The sequence below is a fragment of the Mus caroli genome, unplaced genomic scaffold (assembly GCF_978045245.1).
Source record: "Mus caroli unplaced genomic scaffold, Mus_caroli_1 scaffold_2, whole genome shotgun sequence".
NCBI lineage: Eukaryota > Metazoa > Chordata > Mammalia > Rodentia > Muridae > Mus > Mus caroli.
In genome coordinates, this window is record NW_028227257.1 from 121,497,437 (window position 1) to 121,514,988 (window position 17,552).

The 17,552-nt window shown below is 42.8% G+C and overlaps 1 protein-coding gene across 15 annotated transcripts in view; it reads right to left on the bottom strand.

Moving 5' to 3' along the window:
• The window catches only part of Pkp4 (plakophilin 4), a 207,345-nt gene that overhangs the window by 143,322 nt on the left and 46,471 nt on the right, over positions 1-17,552 (bottom strand). For 13 of the 15 annotated variants that reach the window (XM_085834896.1, XM_085834893.1, XM_029474653.2 and 10 more), the window contains exon 2: positions 351-487. The exons of 1 other annotated variant lie outside the window; for it this stretch is intronic. In XM_085834896.1, coding sequence (XP_085691022.1) covers positions 351-482 — 132 coding nt within the window. In that variant the 5' untranslated portion in view covers positions 483-487. Of the gene's footprint in view, positions 1-350; positions 488-17,552 lie in introns of those variants that run through there. One more of the 15 variants, XM_085834897.1, reaches the window with a different exon arrangement.

Below are 17,552 nucleotides of genomic sequence, written 5' to 3' on the forward strand. Positions count from 1 at the left end.
AGTATCTAGACAGTACAAGCCAGAGTCCTGATGGACAGTCAGCATTGTGAAACACGCCGTACACAGCTCTGCGCGCATGCACACACTCGGCAAGGTGGGAGACAGACACCGCGCACCATCAAGGTTGTCCTTACTTGCAGACGCACAAGTATCCTGCATGTTCCGGCTCTGACTGGCAGCTGGAGCAGCTCTCCATGCCAGTCATCCCAATGTACTCAGGGATGTAAACACCTTATAATTAGAAAACGTGAAGGCATCAAGGACGTTAGACAGCTTGAAAAACACATCCAAAGATTAATTTTTAAAGGCATTGAAGAAATGTCATCGCAAACGTCAATGAAAGGGTGTACCTGCTCCTTCACGGAAGCTAGAATAGTGGTGGCTGTGGTCTCGGGTTCCATGCCTGGGCCAGTGGAGACAGCTTCCTGGTGGGTCTGTGGTTGCCCCTCCTCCACCAGTGAGGCCTGTTCAGGGGCGGGCATTCCTCCTGCAATCAAGCAGGCAAAGGGTTAACACTGCTTCCTGAGCACCTCAGGGGGCTGGGATTCTCTGAGGAGTCCCACTGTAGATGGTTCCTAAGAACTACAGTGGCTGGCTATAGAATGGTCCCTAGTCCAAGAGCAAATGCATACTTAATGGTATTTAAAAATCAGTGTAGAAAAGTGGCATTAAAAAGGACTGGAGGAGGGCTCTTTAAATGATTCAATCTTCTAGGAATATGTACACAAAAGACATCTACAAACATGAATTGACAGAAAAAATACTTCATCAATTGGAGAAGCTCAGACAATAGGTTTAAAAAAGAAATTTGAAACTCAAGAAAAGCTTGAAAGTTAACAAATGAAAGTCTATGGTTTTAAAAGCAAGTTTTTTGTATTAACAATTTACAACCAGGACACCCAAGATGGGGCTCTCAGGACTTGGTTTCTTTCAAGGAGTCTGGTCACTCCAATCTGCTGCTACAGCACTAAGACTACTAAGGCTACTGTGTTCCCGAGAAGACTTAGTAACCTCAGACAGACATTCTACAAGCTTAGAAAATAGCAGGAAGAGACGCTATATAAAACATTACAAATCTGTTGGTAATATAGGAGTATATGTCTCCTTAAAAGAAGATTTTATAAGACAAGACTAATCTTTGTATAGTTAATTAATGCCTAATTAATCTCCGTTGAATAAGAATATGCAAATGACACCTTTTTGATGTCTCTCAAGTCTTGTCATTGGGTAAATCCCACCAAATAAATCTGAAAACCCCCAATAGACCATATCCATTTAAAAGACCATCTCCATTTAAATGTGCTACTACACATAAACAGAGGCAGTGAACATCAGATTTTGACAACAGTCTTCATGGTTTATTCTAAATACCACTCTGTACTTTTACTTCAGTTTCTAACAAATTAACCTCTACGGTGTTCATGTGTATCCTTTGATCTGAGAATTTTTCCCCATTCCCTTAACTTCCAATACCAGCTGCTCTTTACAGAGCAATACTCTAAGTAAAAGGGAAGGCTTGCATGCCTAAGGGCTTATCTTCCTCCACTCTATCCTGACCTCTGGGACTTCTGGGTCTCTGCTGTGGTTGCTTGATCTTGACACATTCAGAGGCAGTGGGTCTGATGGGTGCATCTGAGCATCTTCCCAAGGTGAAACCACACTCAGGAGGCTCTCACATGCCTTCTCTGGAGGTTGAGCTCTTGGTCTCACAAAGAGCTCACAGAGGAAAAGCGCCAGGGGCTCTCTAATCTACAAGATGATCTTCTCCTGCAGGACTGGTAGGAGGGGCTTCATTCTTGGCTCCTGTGAGTCTAGGATCAAAACCTGGGAGCACTGAGACAAAGCACCATTCCTTCAAGCCTCACGTTTTTTCAGTGATAAAAATGGACACGCTAATGTTTATACAACACAATTCAGAGGTTTTTATGATCACCTTTATCTTTTATTATAATGTGTTTATTGAGGTGTAAGGCACATTCAAAATACTAGGTGGATGGAGTTGTATTTTTATCAAGTGCTTATCAAAGACAACATCACCAGGTCTACTGATGAGGAACCACGACACAGACAGCCTGACTTAGCAGTCAAGGCAAGCAGTGAGATGAAAGCATTCTGGTCACTGTGGAGGAGAGGAATCATACACCTTAAGATGAACAGATGGTTGGGAAGAACAAAAATGTTATTATGCAACAGTGAAACAAACAATGCCAAAACCCAAGGAATTTAAATGTCAAGAGTATAACATGAAACAGCCAATGTGTCAGAAGGAGAGGAGGAAATAAGTCATCGAACAAAGAGTTTAGAAAGGAGTAAAGTATTCATTCTGTTATACAGAGGATGTACTGAGTTTAAAGACAGGTACCAAAGTAAGTGACTGTATTGCAGGGAGTGCACTGTACTTTACTTAATAATGTTTATTTTGGTGATCATAGCGACCCAGGCTTACTGAAACATGCTGGGCATCTTCAGAGCACAAGGATGCTCCCACACATGCTATGGAAGGTGGGAGGGGATTCAGAGCACAAGGATGCTCGCTCACACACAATGGAGGGGGAAGGGACTGGAGGTGGAAGGCAGTTCTGGCTCATCATCTCACTGATGCTGCAAATACTGAATCAGAGAAGGCAAAGTCTAACAGGAGGCAAACAATGAAACAACACTGAAGTCAACAGAGGTTCAAAGAGCATGTTTATGAAGGAGACTACTATAGTGCAGAAGTAATGTTCATTAGCTGGGCTATTTTGTCTCGATTCTTCAATAACCAGGATGCATTGAACAGCAACAGGGTGGAGAATAGAGACACTCAGCCTTCTCTCTGTAACAAACCTCAAGAGTTGTAACGCAAAAGGAACCTCACAATAAGGTATCTATTTTCTTATTATTCTTACAATCACAGATCCATTAATGAGTTGGAAATAATGCTAAGTAAAGCTAGGCACAAAAACTGATTCCTCTTTTACCAAGTCCAGAAGTGAATATTCATAATGACTAGAGTCACAGAACCATAATACTCTTTCCACTGTGAACACACATAGGTAAGAGACTCATCAAGCTGAGTCTTCCTCAGTGGTCTCAAGGCACAGATCTGAGTGATCACACACTGAGGATCTGAGAACACTGAGCCATTTTACAGGCTTTCCACAGAAACATGGAGAACGGAAGTCGTGCCAGGAAAAGGGAAGGAGGAAATGCCATGCCTACATTTTTAGAAAAGCGAAGGTAGGCTCCTCACATTACAAATCAGACAGAGACAAGAGGCTGGGTGCGATTCTTCAAAGAATGTTATGCAAGAATGATTTTGGGGAACTAAGAAGAGGTGCACCAAAGAAGTCATGGTAAGCTCGTCAGATTTCCTTCTTCGGCAGTGTAACCATGGAAATGCAGTGTGTCTCAATTCTAGTGAGGTATGCACAATATTAAAAGTCCCTTATGATTCTATAATTAACATAGAAATGGGGCTGAAATAAGGGCAACTGCTGACTTGAACAATCTATAAATACCTGAATGAAATGTATCAATCTATAGAGGATTCTAATGCTATGCCAGAGTTCTGAACTTGACCTAATACTAACCAAAACCTTCACCAACGATGTACATAATATGGAGGGCATGTACAAAATCTGCAATATGACAAATAGTGAATTTATCAAATAACAAAACCAGAATACAGGCAAGAGAAGCGTTATTCTGTTGCATTAATGAGATCAAAACAACAGGATAAATGCAAGGTCCTATCTGAAGGTTGCTCAGATGCTTCTGAGGTTCAAGGGAGAGCAGTTTAAATGCTAATGTGATCTTACACCTCACTGATCGGAAGTTAAGAAGATTGGAGGGAGTCTAAGGGGCATAGGACTCCCACCCCCCCTGCTTCAGGCTTCTTGGGACATATCCACTTCCTGTTATAGATAGCGCAGTCACAGGAATGATGGGTGGATCCATTTAGATAATGGTGAGCGTGCTATAAAAGGGATCCTGCTATTATTTCCAGGAAGGGTTGTGATGAATGGTGCTGGTCTTGTACCTTATGAACTCAAAATGTCATAAAAGAAACAGAATAGATTCTCAGTGAAACAAAGACAAAAAAAGAAAAGGCGGCTAACCCAAGAAAGCTAAGGCCTGTGCAGGCAAGCTGATCCTCTGATCCTCTGAAGGACTGCTATGGACACACAAGGCTAAAATCTTTAAGTGACAACCCTGAGAGCGACACTAGAATTGTCTTTGTAACGACAGTGTATTATTCTATTTTTACACATAGAATCCAATCTGAATAATCGTCACAGTGGTCAGGAAGATCATTCCTTTTGAGCTGTGGTTCAAATGTGCAAAGTTTTCAATAACTGATTGCCCCTGAAGGTAGGTGGTACCTGCCCGTCATGAGAGGCCTGCGGCCCAAATGCAGGCATGCTGGCTGGAGGTGCTGCAGTTGAAGCAGGAAACGGAAGCTGACACAGACTGCCTTCCACAGTCCCAGTTGTTAGGAAGCCCTTTATGAGTCTTCAGGTACTGTCAACATTGCCCTTTTAGGAGACAGGTGGAGGCCAGGAAGGCAGGCTTATGTTGAGGGACTAACACCTGCATCCATGCTCTTCCTGTCTCTGCCTTCCAGCTCTGGGTGCTGCCTCTGCTGCCTCATGAGGTTGCTGGTTCCATTGCTAGACTCCATTCTTTTGAGCTGCCTAGGACATTTTTTGGAAGCAGCTGAGTAATTACGGGTTCTCAAGGTATGATTTAGCAAAGACAAAGATTTACCAATAAACTGATGGGTCTGCATGACGTGTGTTTCTGAGGGTACTGTATCCCCACACTGAACTCAACAGATTAGTGGGCATTTCTTTGTGCTCACATTGGCGGCTCTCATATATTCTAGTGTGATGGGCCAAGGCTTTCTTTGCAGTTTACAAATAAAATATATAGGCTGTTTATGACCCAATCAACATAATTCCATTTATCACAGATAAATCACAAAATCAGCTCTACTAAATTGATACACTGGGACATTCATTCAATACTAGATGCTCATCTTTATTCCTTTCTAATTGCTCCTTAATAACTTTTAATCAAAATATAAGTATACTTTTTTCACCAAACTACTAAAAAGTTGTAAATTCTACAGTCTCTCCTTCTTTTCTAAGATGAAACTGTATAATATAAAATATATTTCATTTAGAACACTCAGGCAAATATTATATTGACAAGAACCACAATACATTTATTTGAAAGTTCTTAAGCTAAAATAATGATGTTTAAGAACAAAATAAGATAATTTAAGATTAAAGAAAAGTGAACATTGAAATATGATTCAAATATATAAAGACACTAATGACAGGATGATGAAAATGTTTAAGGTGAAACAAGAATAAGAGATACTTAGAGTAAAAATAAGAAAAATCATTAATACTAGGTAGTAAGTAAAAGCTTCTCTTTGTTTTCTTTATAATGAAACTGGGGAATTAGTGCAGAAGCAAGCACGGGCCTAGGAACCTGAGAGTGTGCCTACTGAGGTGAACATCGTTAGGACCATATGGAATCTATGCTAGAGTCTAAAGTACTAGACCAGTACACATTTTTAAAATACACTGGAAATAGAAGCGGTATCAAAACCTGCCATGTTTTAAAGGTGGATAAATGCTAACCCTCTAATCACACAGTTCATCCAAAAATACGCACTTATTGACAAGGAACTGTACATCATGGAGATCTATCCCAAGTAGTGGAGTAATCCTAGAGAATAATCTATGCACAGTGAAATAGTTTGATTTATGAATTTTATGATCAGGAGATCTTTGCAATAAGGCCTTGCAAACAGATGCTATCTAGATGGCTAATAGTTAAACACTCAATTCTATTAGTAACTAAAGATGCAAATTAATAATGCAACATAGCATAATATGCTATCAATTCACAACTCGCACTTAATTTCAAAATTTGGCAAAGTTGGTGTCAGGGGAGGTAAACGTCATATGCCATTGTTGAACGAGTAAGTAGGCCTAAGTACCATTTCAACACAGTAGGCACTGTCTAACACAGCGACCTACACACGCGGCCCGTTCTCTAGTAATCCCATTGGCAATTAGGTAGAAACTCTCTTGTCCCCGAGAAACTGGACAGATAGTCTAGTACTTTTAAAAGTTATAAATTACCAACAACCCAGACGGCCCATATCAGTAAGCAAATACATCATTTTCACTGCACCTACAAACCCAGTCCTATATAACAAAATGCTCTCCCAATTATAATGCTTAATAGATGAAAACTTGCAAAGGAATAATATGGAGTGGAAACCCATTTCTGCAGAATGTAAGACATGCAACATAAAACCGTATTTCTTAGAGAATCTAGTCATATTCATTGATAAGTAGTGAGCGATGATTATCAAGAGTATTGGAGCAGCAGATGTCTCTCTGGGGACAGAGGGTCTGAAACCCCACCTGTGGCTAATTTCTCCACTAGTGGCCTGGCCGGAGCACTAACTGCGTAGGACGCACTGGCTTTTAACTATACTTTTAATTGTATTTATTTTCTATGCATTCTTCTGTAGTAGCCTTTTAAAAAATTAAATGAAGAAGGTTAAAGACTGACAAGTTGGAGCTGGGAGCTGACTCAGCAGTTAGAAGTGAAGCCCTTGCTGTGTAAATACAAGGACTGGAGAACAGACACTAGAAACCCATGCAAATTCCAGGCGAGCATGATGCCCAACTGGAACTCCAACCTCGGAAGACAGAGGTGGAGGCATCCCGGAAGCAATAAAGCTAGCCAGGTTAGTGAGATCAGCTATACTGGCAGCGAGCTCTGAATTTATTGAGAGATCTTGGCTCAAAGTATAAGGTAGAAACGTGATTCCTGACATCAGCTTCAGGCTTCTGACATGCTTGTGCACACATTCCCAACCACGTGTGGAAACACAAAGAAAAAAGACTAACGGAAGAGAACCTACCACACTAGGTATGACCCATAAATAGAAACGCTGAATAAGATGCAAATTTATAAGCAACACAATAACACTCCCAGATTAGCTGCTACATGTATCCATTTTAACTATTTTAATAAAAAAGGAGACTCATGTATGTCACAAATGTCATGCCCCCAGAGTCCCTGTACTGTTCAATGATGAATGGTTTCAGAGAGTGAAACAGCCAGTGACAGAGAGCATCTCACTCAGCTGTCCGGACCTGCGAGCTATGTCAGTGGGGATGGCAACCAAGCTCCTGCAACAGCAGACAGTACTGCACAGCTCGCTGTCCAGAACAAATAGGAACTGATCCTGATAAGCAGGGTTACACTGAGCTATTGTCAACTCTTCTCCAAAACAGAAAGAAAAGACACTTCCTTTTGGAAAGCACTGCAGGGCTCAGATGTTTTTCGTTTTTAAAATAAAGAAGTTGGGTTCATTGTAGTACAGAGATGTCATACTGAGGGGGAGAGAGCGAAAGGGAACCAAAAGACTCCTGAATGGTGGCTGAAATTAAAGGTACACAAAGACAAGATGCGGCCATCCACAGAGCTTGAGAGGACTAGGCGGTGGTTCCTCTTCCCGAGTTCACAGCTTGAGGAGATAGCAAAGAGGCACTTTTCTATTTTAAGAAAACTAGTCCGGTCTAGAAATTTCAAAAATGCCACCAGTGTGCCAAAACACCAGAACAATACTGGGTTCAGACCCGTGGTGAAGCAGCAGAGGAAACCCTGCCACAGTAGAGAAGGGCTGGGCATCTGAGAGCCTGGCAGACAGTTGTGCCTGAGGACAGAACTTGGAGGAACAGGAGGAGGGACGCTCAGGTGGGTAGCCACGGCAGGGAGTGACATACACAAAAGCAGTGAACCAGACTGAAAGCCTCTGCTGCTGAGGCCCAGGAATGCTCACACTGAGAATTGGGGGGGGGGGGAGGGGGCGGGAGAAGAAGAAGAAGGAGGAAGAAGAAGAAGAAGAAGAAGAAGAAGAAGAAGAAGAAGAAGAAGAAGAAGAAGAAGAAGAAGAAGAAGAAGAAGAAGAAGAAGCAGCAGCAGCAGCAGCAGCAGCAGCAGCAGCAGCAGCAGCCAGGGATGCCAAGGAAATAAAGCTGCAGGTTAAAATGAAGGGACTCAGGTTCAGAATGAAGAGCAAAATGTTATCTGAGGGTTGTTCATGATGAGATCACAAAATTCCAGGATTCTGTGGGTTAGGACAGACCCAAATGTTATTTCAGAGGCAAAAAGGAAAAATGAAAACAAGAAACAAGACTCAGTTTGGCCACAAACTTGTTCTCAATTATAGCAAACCAGCAAAAGCTCACAACTATCAGCAGGTCCTGTGAAGGCAATGACTCTGTCGTCCAGGCTGGCCTCAAGCTCACCAAGTCTGAGGTTTGTTCAAAGGTGAGCTTTGAACTTGGAATCTTCCTGCCTCAGCCTCCTTAGCACTGAGAGTACATATATGTATTCACCACTATATGCTCTGCTAAAATTAAGGCATTTTACAAAACCCCAGAACTCAGAATGTTAAAATAATCTTTAAAGAAAGTTCTGCCACCAAATCACAAACACAATGGAGAAATTACAACAAAAAGAAACAGCGACCTATGTAGCTGGGGAAAGACTGACTGGGATAAGCCTCTAAGGCAGTGGCTCTCAACCTGAGGGTCTCGGCCCCTTGAGCTTATAACCCTTTTACAGCACCTAAGACCATCAGAAAACACATATATTTACATCGCAACTGATAACAGTTATGAAGGAGCAACAAAAATAAGTTAAGGTTGGGAGCCACAGCATGAGGAACCATATTAAGGGATGGCCGTGTAAGAAAGGTTGAGAGCCACTGCTCTAAGGAGAGGCAGCACACTTGCACCTAGAGGCTGAACCATGACAAGCTCTGACCTTAGTGAAATATCAGAGACTACAACCGAGGAGGCCTATCAGCTGCTGCTCTTGGAACTGTGAGGGAGCTCAGATGCCATGAAGGGCGCCATCCAGGCCAAGAAGGCAGAACATGGAATACAGTCCTTCATGACCTGACCAATTTGACAGGTGACTGCAGCAGCCAGAGGAGCCAGCCAGGTGAGAGCCTGCAGAGCAACCTCCTGGGCAAGGTGGAGTGCTGAGAAAGATGGGTTGTCAATTAAGCCCACCACACTCAGTATGATGAGATGATACACCCACCAGGACCATAAAGCCTAATTTACGTATTTTAAATATCATAAGATTAAAAATAATATTTTACGTGCTGATTTTTTTCTGAAAACACCACTTTATTTATATTTCTGATCTACTTTACATGCAATACTATAGAGTACATACTATTCAAAGTAATAAAGACAGGACCCTGATGCTCAATCTATTCCCAACCTAAAAGGCAACACCAGACAAACTAGTAAATCACTATAAAGAAGTGCAGCTCTGGGGGTACCTAGAACACACAATGGCCAGCAGGTATGGTTGGGGCTTAGGTGTGAAACAGTTCACCTACAGTCTTCATTTCTGCTTTAAAATCTGCCTTCAATTTAGACTTCCTAATCTCCATGGACTGTTGTTTCATGGACTTGAAATTAAAGGCATGGAAGCCATATCACACTCGGTCTGTTCAACAGTCGGTGTTCTTCATCAGCTTTTCCTATGTAATTCCAGTGTTAGCAAAGATTAAAGTCTGATGAAATTAGTAGTAGATTTAGAAATACAGTGATTGACACTTGAATTACTAAGGGCAATTACACAGAAAGACTGTTTAATTGAGGACTTGGAGCACTTAAATAAATATTATACCAGCTTTTGAAATATATTAAAAAAAAGTATGTAATGCAGTGACCTCTTTATCTTCCTTAGCGGTTGTCTTAACGGATGACACTGGCTTTTCTTCCCTCATAGTCTACCTGACTGGCTTTTCAGTGTCCTGCCTGAGGTCCAAATACTCTGCACTGGACTTCAATTTGTCACAAATTAATTCATTTGTAGTTTAAAGGTTCAATTTAAAATTCTCCAAGTGTGAATCATCTCAAATGTAAGCTGCCACAGTAAGCCAACCTGGGGAGCGAGTGGGCAGCTCTTACTCTCTGCTTGCCCACGTGATGACCATAGTCTACTGCACTGGCAGCGCCTTGAACGTGTGAGACACGCCCAGAGCTGGGGCTGCTGCAGAGCTTTCGTGTGTATACGAGAACTGCTGCTTGGTGTTGAGAGTCTCAGAATCATTAGCCCATGCTCTACCCCTCAAATGCAACCCCAAGCCCTCAACCCTGACTTGCCACGGACCCCCCCCCATGCAACCCCAAGCCCTCAACCCTGACTTGCCACGGACCCCGCCCCATGCAACCCCAAGCCCTCAACCCTGACTTGCCACAGACACCCCCCCCCATGCAACCCCAAGCCCTCAACCCTGACTTGCCACAGACCCCGCCCCCCCTTCTCTTGAGGGTTGCCTGCTAACATTCTGAGCCTGGGGAACATAGGTTGGGAAATCCTTCTACACGATATTCATCGTCAGTAGTGAGTTAATGTCACTAGAAGGAAGCAATGCTCCATACTTTACAGCTAAAATTTGAATCCAACCTTCCGGTGTTGGCGGTATATTAAACTAAAAACAGCAATTATGTACTGTTTGCTAGTTTTTATGTCAAGCTGACACACACTAGGGTCATCTGGGAAGAAGGAATCTTAATTGAGGAAATGCCTCTATCAGATTGCCCATACAAAGTCTATTTGGCATTCTCTTGATTGAAGACTCATGTGGGAGGGGGTGGCGCCACCCCTAGGTTAGTGTAGGTTAACGGTCTTGGAGTGTATAAGAAAGCAGGCTGAGTAAACCTTGAGGAGCAAGCCAGTGAGTTCTCCAGGGCCTCTGCTTTAGTTCCTGGTTAGAGTTACCTCCCTGATTTCGTCTGATGACGGAGTATAAAGTGAAAATCCTAAGCTGAAATAAACACTTTCCTCCTCAACTTGTTTTTGGTCATGGTGTTTATCTCAGAATAGAAAGAAAATTAAGACAGTGCATTAATAATGGTACAGAAGTTACAGGTTTTTTAGATTAATAGTGAAGGTTCCTGCCAACAGAATGAAGTATGAATTTGTGTTTTGGCTGTAAGATGGGTCCTATGGTTTTGAAAGCTTGGTTTTTAAGCATAGGAATGAATGATTTTTTTTTTAGAAAAAGAACCCAGTTTGATCCAGGCTGGTTCAAGTTTTAATTCTTTTTTCATGCACATTCATGTGGCTTTAGGCTGGGTACACAACAGCCATTAGCATGGGTTTGAGCAGACCAACTCCCCACCTGGGATACACTACAACCTGCTTAAACACGTTCAGTGTGAGGCAGATGGTAATCTGAAAGGCACTTCAGTACATGCACAGGGAGAAGAAAAGGGAGGGTGACACATTTGAACTGGAGAATCATCAAACAGTAATTACACATACATTTAATGTCTCTTTTAATAAATACTGATTTAAGTAATGATGCTTTTAATACTTTACAGCTTTTAAAGTAGCTCTTGGGAGTATAACTAAAAGGAAGGAAGGAAGGAAGGAAGGAAGGAAGGAAGGAAGGAAGAAGTACACTGTAACCATGACAGCACCTTCGCTTCCTGTGTTGTCTCCAGCGGCTGAGCTGGAGGAGGCACAACACTGCTCGGTCTCTACCACTTGGTTTTAGTCTGCATGCTTAATGGCAGCTTTCAAGGAGCCAAGTGCAGGCTCACGTTTAACACCTCCAAACAACTTTTTGAAAAAAGTACAAGAGGAAAAGTATCCGCCTTTTAGACAGAACTTCTGTGACCTTGATGCTCATAGGTAGAGCAAGCACCAGGTCCAAAAGCAATCATTTCCCAGGGACACGCTGTGAGGTCGTGAGGGCAGGGGCTGCTTCTCTCAGTACCTGGGAGAGAAACTAAAGCAGAGGAGGTGTTTAGTAAGCACGTGTCTGTCTGTTCTGCTGGGTTAGGGAAAGAATGACAACACATTTATGTCTGCATGAAAATTCTAGAGCGTGTGAAGTGTCATGACAGTAAGGTGATGAAGAGTCCCTGGGCTAGTGGGGAGGAAAGCAATAGTGAGGAAAACACAATGATAAAAATGTACAGAACACACGACAGCAGGAGGGGAGGAGACCAGTGTGCCACGATGCAGAAAGGCCATTAGAAGCTGAAAGGTACTGGAAGAACGGAGGTGTGAGTGAGCCTCCCTGCACTATGTGAAGAGAGTCAGTCTAAATTTGGTGGAATAGGAAGGGGAGGAACCAGAAAGGCAGCTCTGGAGATGAGAAAATGAAGGAGGCAAGCAGGCAAAGAAAGACATGAGTCACTCACTCATGGGCAGCCAAGGATGAGAGTCTGAGTGCTGAGAGGAAGCTGTAGATGTGTTTCCAGTACTTGATGGAATGTGTCAGTGTGACCTTGAGGGAGGTAAGACCCACGAGAAGCTGGAAGAGTAAAAGCCAACAGGTGTCATCTTGGGTGGGGCAGGAGAAGAGCCCGGCAGGCCGTGAGAATTAAAGCAGTGACTAGCTAGAAAGCAGGTTGGTGGGAGAGCCAAAGCCTGCCCCAGGAATGCTCTTGTGTCCTTCCTACACTGAGTCCCTGGGGACAGATGGTGGCTATAGCTCATTCCTTGTCTAAGACCATGGAAGAAGAGCACAATCATGTACACTCTTTTCCTTACAGAAAGCATCCTGGCACCAGAGCAGACTGAGAAATAGGAAAATCAGTGAAAATGAAGACAGTCTTGGCCATGTCAGTGAATGCCTTCTCCTCAGGAGCACACACACACACACACACACACACACACACACACACACACACACTGTAAAACTAGAATAAAGGAATAGACAGCGCCATCCTGACCAGAATCAGAAGTCAGCTGTTATCCATTGTGTATGGCTGCCATCAGAATTGGAGAATGGAGTGGTAAGTCTAACATACAAGAAAAAAATCTTGGGTTTCCATCCTATCTGGGGGAATAAGAGATCACAAGAAAGATCTTTATGCTTAAATGTCTTTTAACTTTTGCTTTCATGAAATAACACATTTAATTAAATTTTATGAAAAGTATAATTTCAAAGCCAAAAACCACAATAATAGGGTTCTCTTTGTTTGTAAGACATGGTCTGACTTTGTAACCCTGGCTGTCCTGGAACTCGCTATGTAGACCAGGCTGGTCCTAAACTCAGAGATCTGCCCACATCTGCCTCCCAAATGCTGGCATTAAAGGCTTAGGCCACTCCACCTCAGTAGAGCTCTGTATTTTATATATGAAGAAAGAAAACCAAGCACATTTGTACATTATCCTATTGAGTACATTTTAACGGAACACTTGTCCTCATCAAATTACAGCAGATGACATTCTAGCCTGTGCAACAGGCGTGGAACAGGACAAGCATAGCACTGTCTACAACCGTGCACTGAGGGCCAGAAACATCTTCTCTACACAATGTACACTAAACTGGTCTTTAAAACTAAGTGATAACTTTGGCCATTCTCCCACTGACTAGCTTTCTGTAGGACTATGCATGATTTCCTGAGATGTTTTTTTCCTAAACATCCAAGATGTGACTGAGGGTGAGACAGACATTTTTATGCTAAAGCTTCTGGGAAAACTGGACCGAAAAACAAAAATGTCTTGTTTTGAAAGTATTTTTTCCAACTTGCTCCCCTCCACATCCCTCTTCCTAGCTCACATATAACCTGTTCCCTCCTGACAGAAGGAATTTCAGTCAGCTGATAGGCAGCTGACTGAATAAACTGACTGTTCATTTCTTCTGAAGGGCACAACATGGCTTTGAAGTTACAGCATTCAAATAAAATAGTGAATCCTAATTTAATGGAAAGTACATTTTTAGTCACATACAACGACGTGCACTGAAACACAGAGCGGTGGGGAAGGGAGCACTGGCCACAGGGTCCCAGCAGATGGCCGCCAGGATCTGAAAGCCTTCCTCACCGTGCTCCCTGCTGCATCACCTGACTCTGGCTTCCCAGAGGCCCTTCCCTGCCCCTCTGTGATCTTTGGAATAACAGTACTTGAGCTGAAGTTTTAAGAATGAGATAGGAAAGCCGGATATGTGGCTCTCGGAGCTCATGCTTACCTTGTGCAAGGGTCTGGATTTGATCTCAGCCCTTGCTGAAAGGACTAGACCCAGGACAAAGTGGGGAGAAGAAAGGAGAGAGAGAGCAATGGAGCCTGGATGTAGTGTAGAGATCACTAAAGTAATCCAAGGCAGAAACCATGCAACAGGGGAAAGAGTTCCCTGCCTCTCCTTGTGTCCAAGGTGGAGGGCTCCTATAGACTCACCTCTCTCTCAGCATGGCCACTCCAGGGAAGCCTATTCTCTCTCACACCTTCAGACAGCTGCACAAGGCTGTCCACAGAGTGAGTCCAAACTGAGTGTCAACTGCGTCGCTAAGCCATTTCTTCCTCCTATACACATTCTATAAACCAGTTCAGCTTCCAAACTCAATCTTCCAGGCCACCAAAAAAATGGCTTTTAGTTTTGTGGTGGATGTCTTTTCTCTCCTCCAACCCACACCGTCTGCCTCTTACCAGCACACCTGTGTTCCTCTCCACACATTTGCCTCTGCTCTTCAAGTGTTTCTTCATCTACTCAGACTTAAGCCCTGTCTCCTGTGTCTGTGTCTAACACACTTGTGCTGAGGCATTTAATGAAATGGCTGCTGACAGAACAGGCTTTACTATTCAAGGAACCGAAAACAGAAACTGGCACTCCACTGTCAACCTTGGGAAAATGTTTAATACATTGGGCTGCTCACATTCACACACACAGAACCACTGAACAATGTGCCACCTTGAAGAAGCCTTTTGTTCACTGCTTGGCACTAAAAATGTCAGAAAGAATCAGATTTCACCTTTGATTATTCTAGTTGAGCAACTTGTCTCCTTTTAGGTAGGAGCTTTGAGTTTCTTAAAGGAAGAATTCAGGGAAATAACCACAAATCAAGGAAGCTGCATTCGATTAGCAGGACATAATGCAATGCATGGCCCAATGGAGCCACACCAGTCTTGCTCCATGTTCATCTGCCCAGTGAACTACTTTAATACGACCCTGTTGATCAGAGCCATCCTTCCAGCAATGACACAAAGAGCTCGTAGAGTCAATGTCCTGAGTTCATCTCCATTACCAAAACAGTCCTGACCAGGATAGCGGGAAATTTTCATATTTTGAAGACTTCACCTATTTCAACCAATGAAAACACATCTGTACCCTGATTTAATGCAGAGACCAAAAGCAGCACTTGGTTATTCTAAGAACACAGCAAAATGCTTCAAAGGCTTAATTATATTTCATTATATCTCATAATATTGTTACTTTTAAATTTTTGCTTAATACTTGACTTAATACTGTGTACAAAGAAAATTTTAGTCTAGTAAACTGAATTTATTACAAATTCATAATTTGTCATTACAAGTTATACATTAGCATGGCATAATCATATCTCACAAAATGTTTTGTCTTTAAGATTATGAAGGCCCCATATTATTTTTGCGCCATTTTAATTCTTGAGGAAAGGGTGTTCACTCAGGCCCAGATCTGGGGCTTTGAGTTGGCCCACTCCAACATCTACTCCATCTATGAACTGCTGGCTTTCGTGAAGGGGTGGGTCCTACAGATCCAAGGCTGCAGGATCTCCATGACACAGGGCAAACAATAGGATATCCAAGAGGAGTCCTGGTAAGGATTCAGTATTTATGGAGTAGCAGAAGCCAGAGGCCTCGAACCAGACCAATGACTCATTGCAATGAACATTTGCAAGTAAAAAGTGTGGGCAAAAGGGAGTATCCTGTGGGACTCATGGTGACACACTACAGCTTCCACAGCGAGATTTTTTTGTTTTGTTTTTTTCTTTGGAGAGGAGGTGGGGGGAGGTTTGCAAGAGCAGAGGGCAGATACGAAAGGTCGGAGATGAGTAGGATTTCAGTACATGATGTGAAATTCACAACGGATTAACTAAAAAGCCAAACTAAAAATGAATGAAGGAATAGATAGACAAATATTTAGAACCCTAACGGTGTGAAGTAAAATAATATGCGTGTTAGATGATCTTCTAACCCACCTCAGAATCTCTCTATAACTAAGATAATAGAAAAATATAAACTTGTGATGCTCAATCAGCCTCAGAATTACAAAGACTGTTTAAAGTCCCTTCTATTCTCATAGAAGTATGTATGCTCAATTCGTAAAAATTACAGCAACATACATAACTTGAACACCAGAGATACCATAATAAATAAGGCATTTAATTTACATTTGGTGAAAGTGGAGCAAGCTGGTGCTCTGATGGGGCAGAAAAAGGAATAGAAAGGCAATCTGTTCACTTTATAGGCTAATGGGTTTCTCTCCTGTCTGAGTCACTGCCCTACTGAGAGCAGCTGGATCTCTCAGCACCAGTTTCCTACCTACACATCAATTATAAGCTGGTGCAATCCCATGCTAGAATTGCCCTCAGGAACTACGAAGTGCTTCTAACCTTCCCTCGATGGCATCTTCATCTTCATTTTCAACGCTTACAAGCCTTTAGTCTCAGGGCTAAAATGCTCATAAAGAACTATACCCCTATACCCCCCCTGTCAAGACCTGCAATGGCTTCTCAAAGAGTCGTTTTCCAAAATGGAGATATAGAAGGGAGCCAGCAATGTGCCAAGTCAAACATGTCAGAGTCAGGTGGGGCACGCTCATGTGGCCACCATGGAGTCCCAGTTCTGTGGGACTCAGCTGATCTTCACCACTGTTACAGTTATACTGCCTGGCTTTACCTTTGCTAACAGGGGCCATGAGTGGTTACTAAAACTGCACCTTGAAAGAACCAAGTCAATGGTGGCACTTGCCTTTCGTCCCAGCACTTGGAAGACAGAGGCAGGTAGATGGATCTCTGAGTCTGAGGCAGCCAAGAGTGGCCAAGACTACACAGAGATCCCTCGTCTCAAACAAACAAACAAACACCATGAAAAGAAGTGAGCCACCCCACTCCCATCTAAACAGTGGCCAAGCCTTAGAGAGAAACAGCTGCATTTACCTCTAAACCTGAATTCCTGTTTCTTCACTGAGTATGTAATAGCAGCCATTTATGGATCAATATACTGTCCACTAAAGCATATGCAGACCCTAATTTTAAAAAGTGTAAAATGTCAAAGTGACTTTGGCTTTCAGAGCTACAAACACAAAAGAGCATCAAGAGTGGATGGGTGTGACACTGCCAGGGCCATCAATCCCCTCTCCCTAGGCGTTGGCACCCCCACAGGGCTATTCTGAAGCAAGGATGCAAATGCACAAGAGTGTGCCCTCTAAAGGAGTGTAATGGTGAAGAATAACGTAAAAAGAAACGGAGCTTTCAGAAAACACCTACAATGCTGCTCTCAACCACTTTTGATGCACCTTCCCTTAGGGAAAAACCAACTATTTTAGCTGCAGTGGGCTGGTTCATTTACCCTAAGATGACACAAGGTGAAATTACACCCATGGAGGCTACTTGGTAAAATCTAATGGAAACACGTCAGCTAGAGGAACAAGTTATTCCGCAAAGTCCTTCACACACCCTTCAGGGTAAAGGGCCATTCCAAATGTTCTACTAAAAGGTTAAAATTAAACA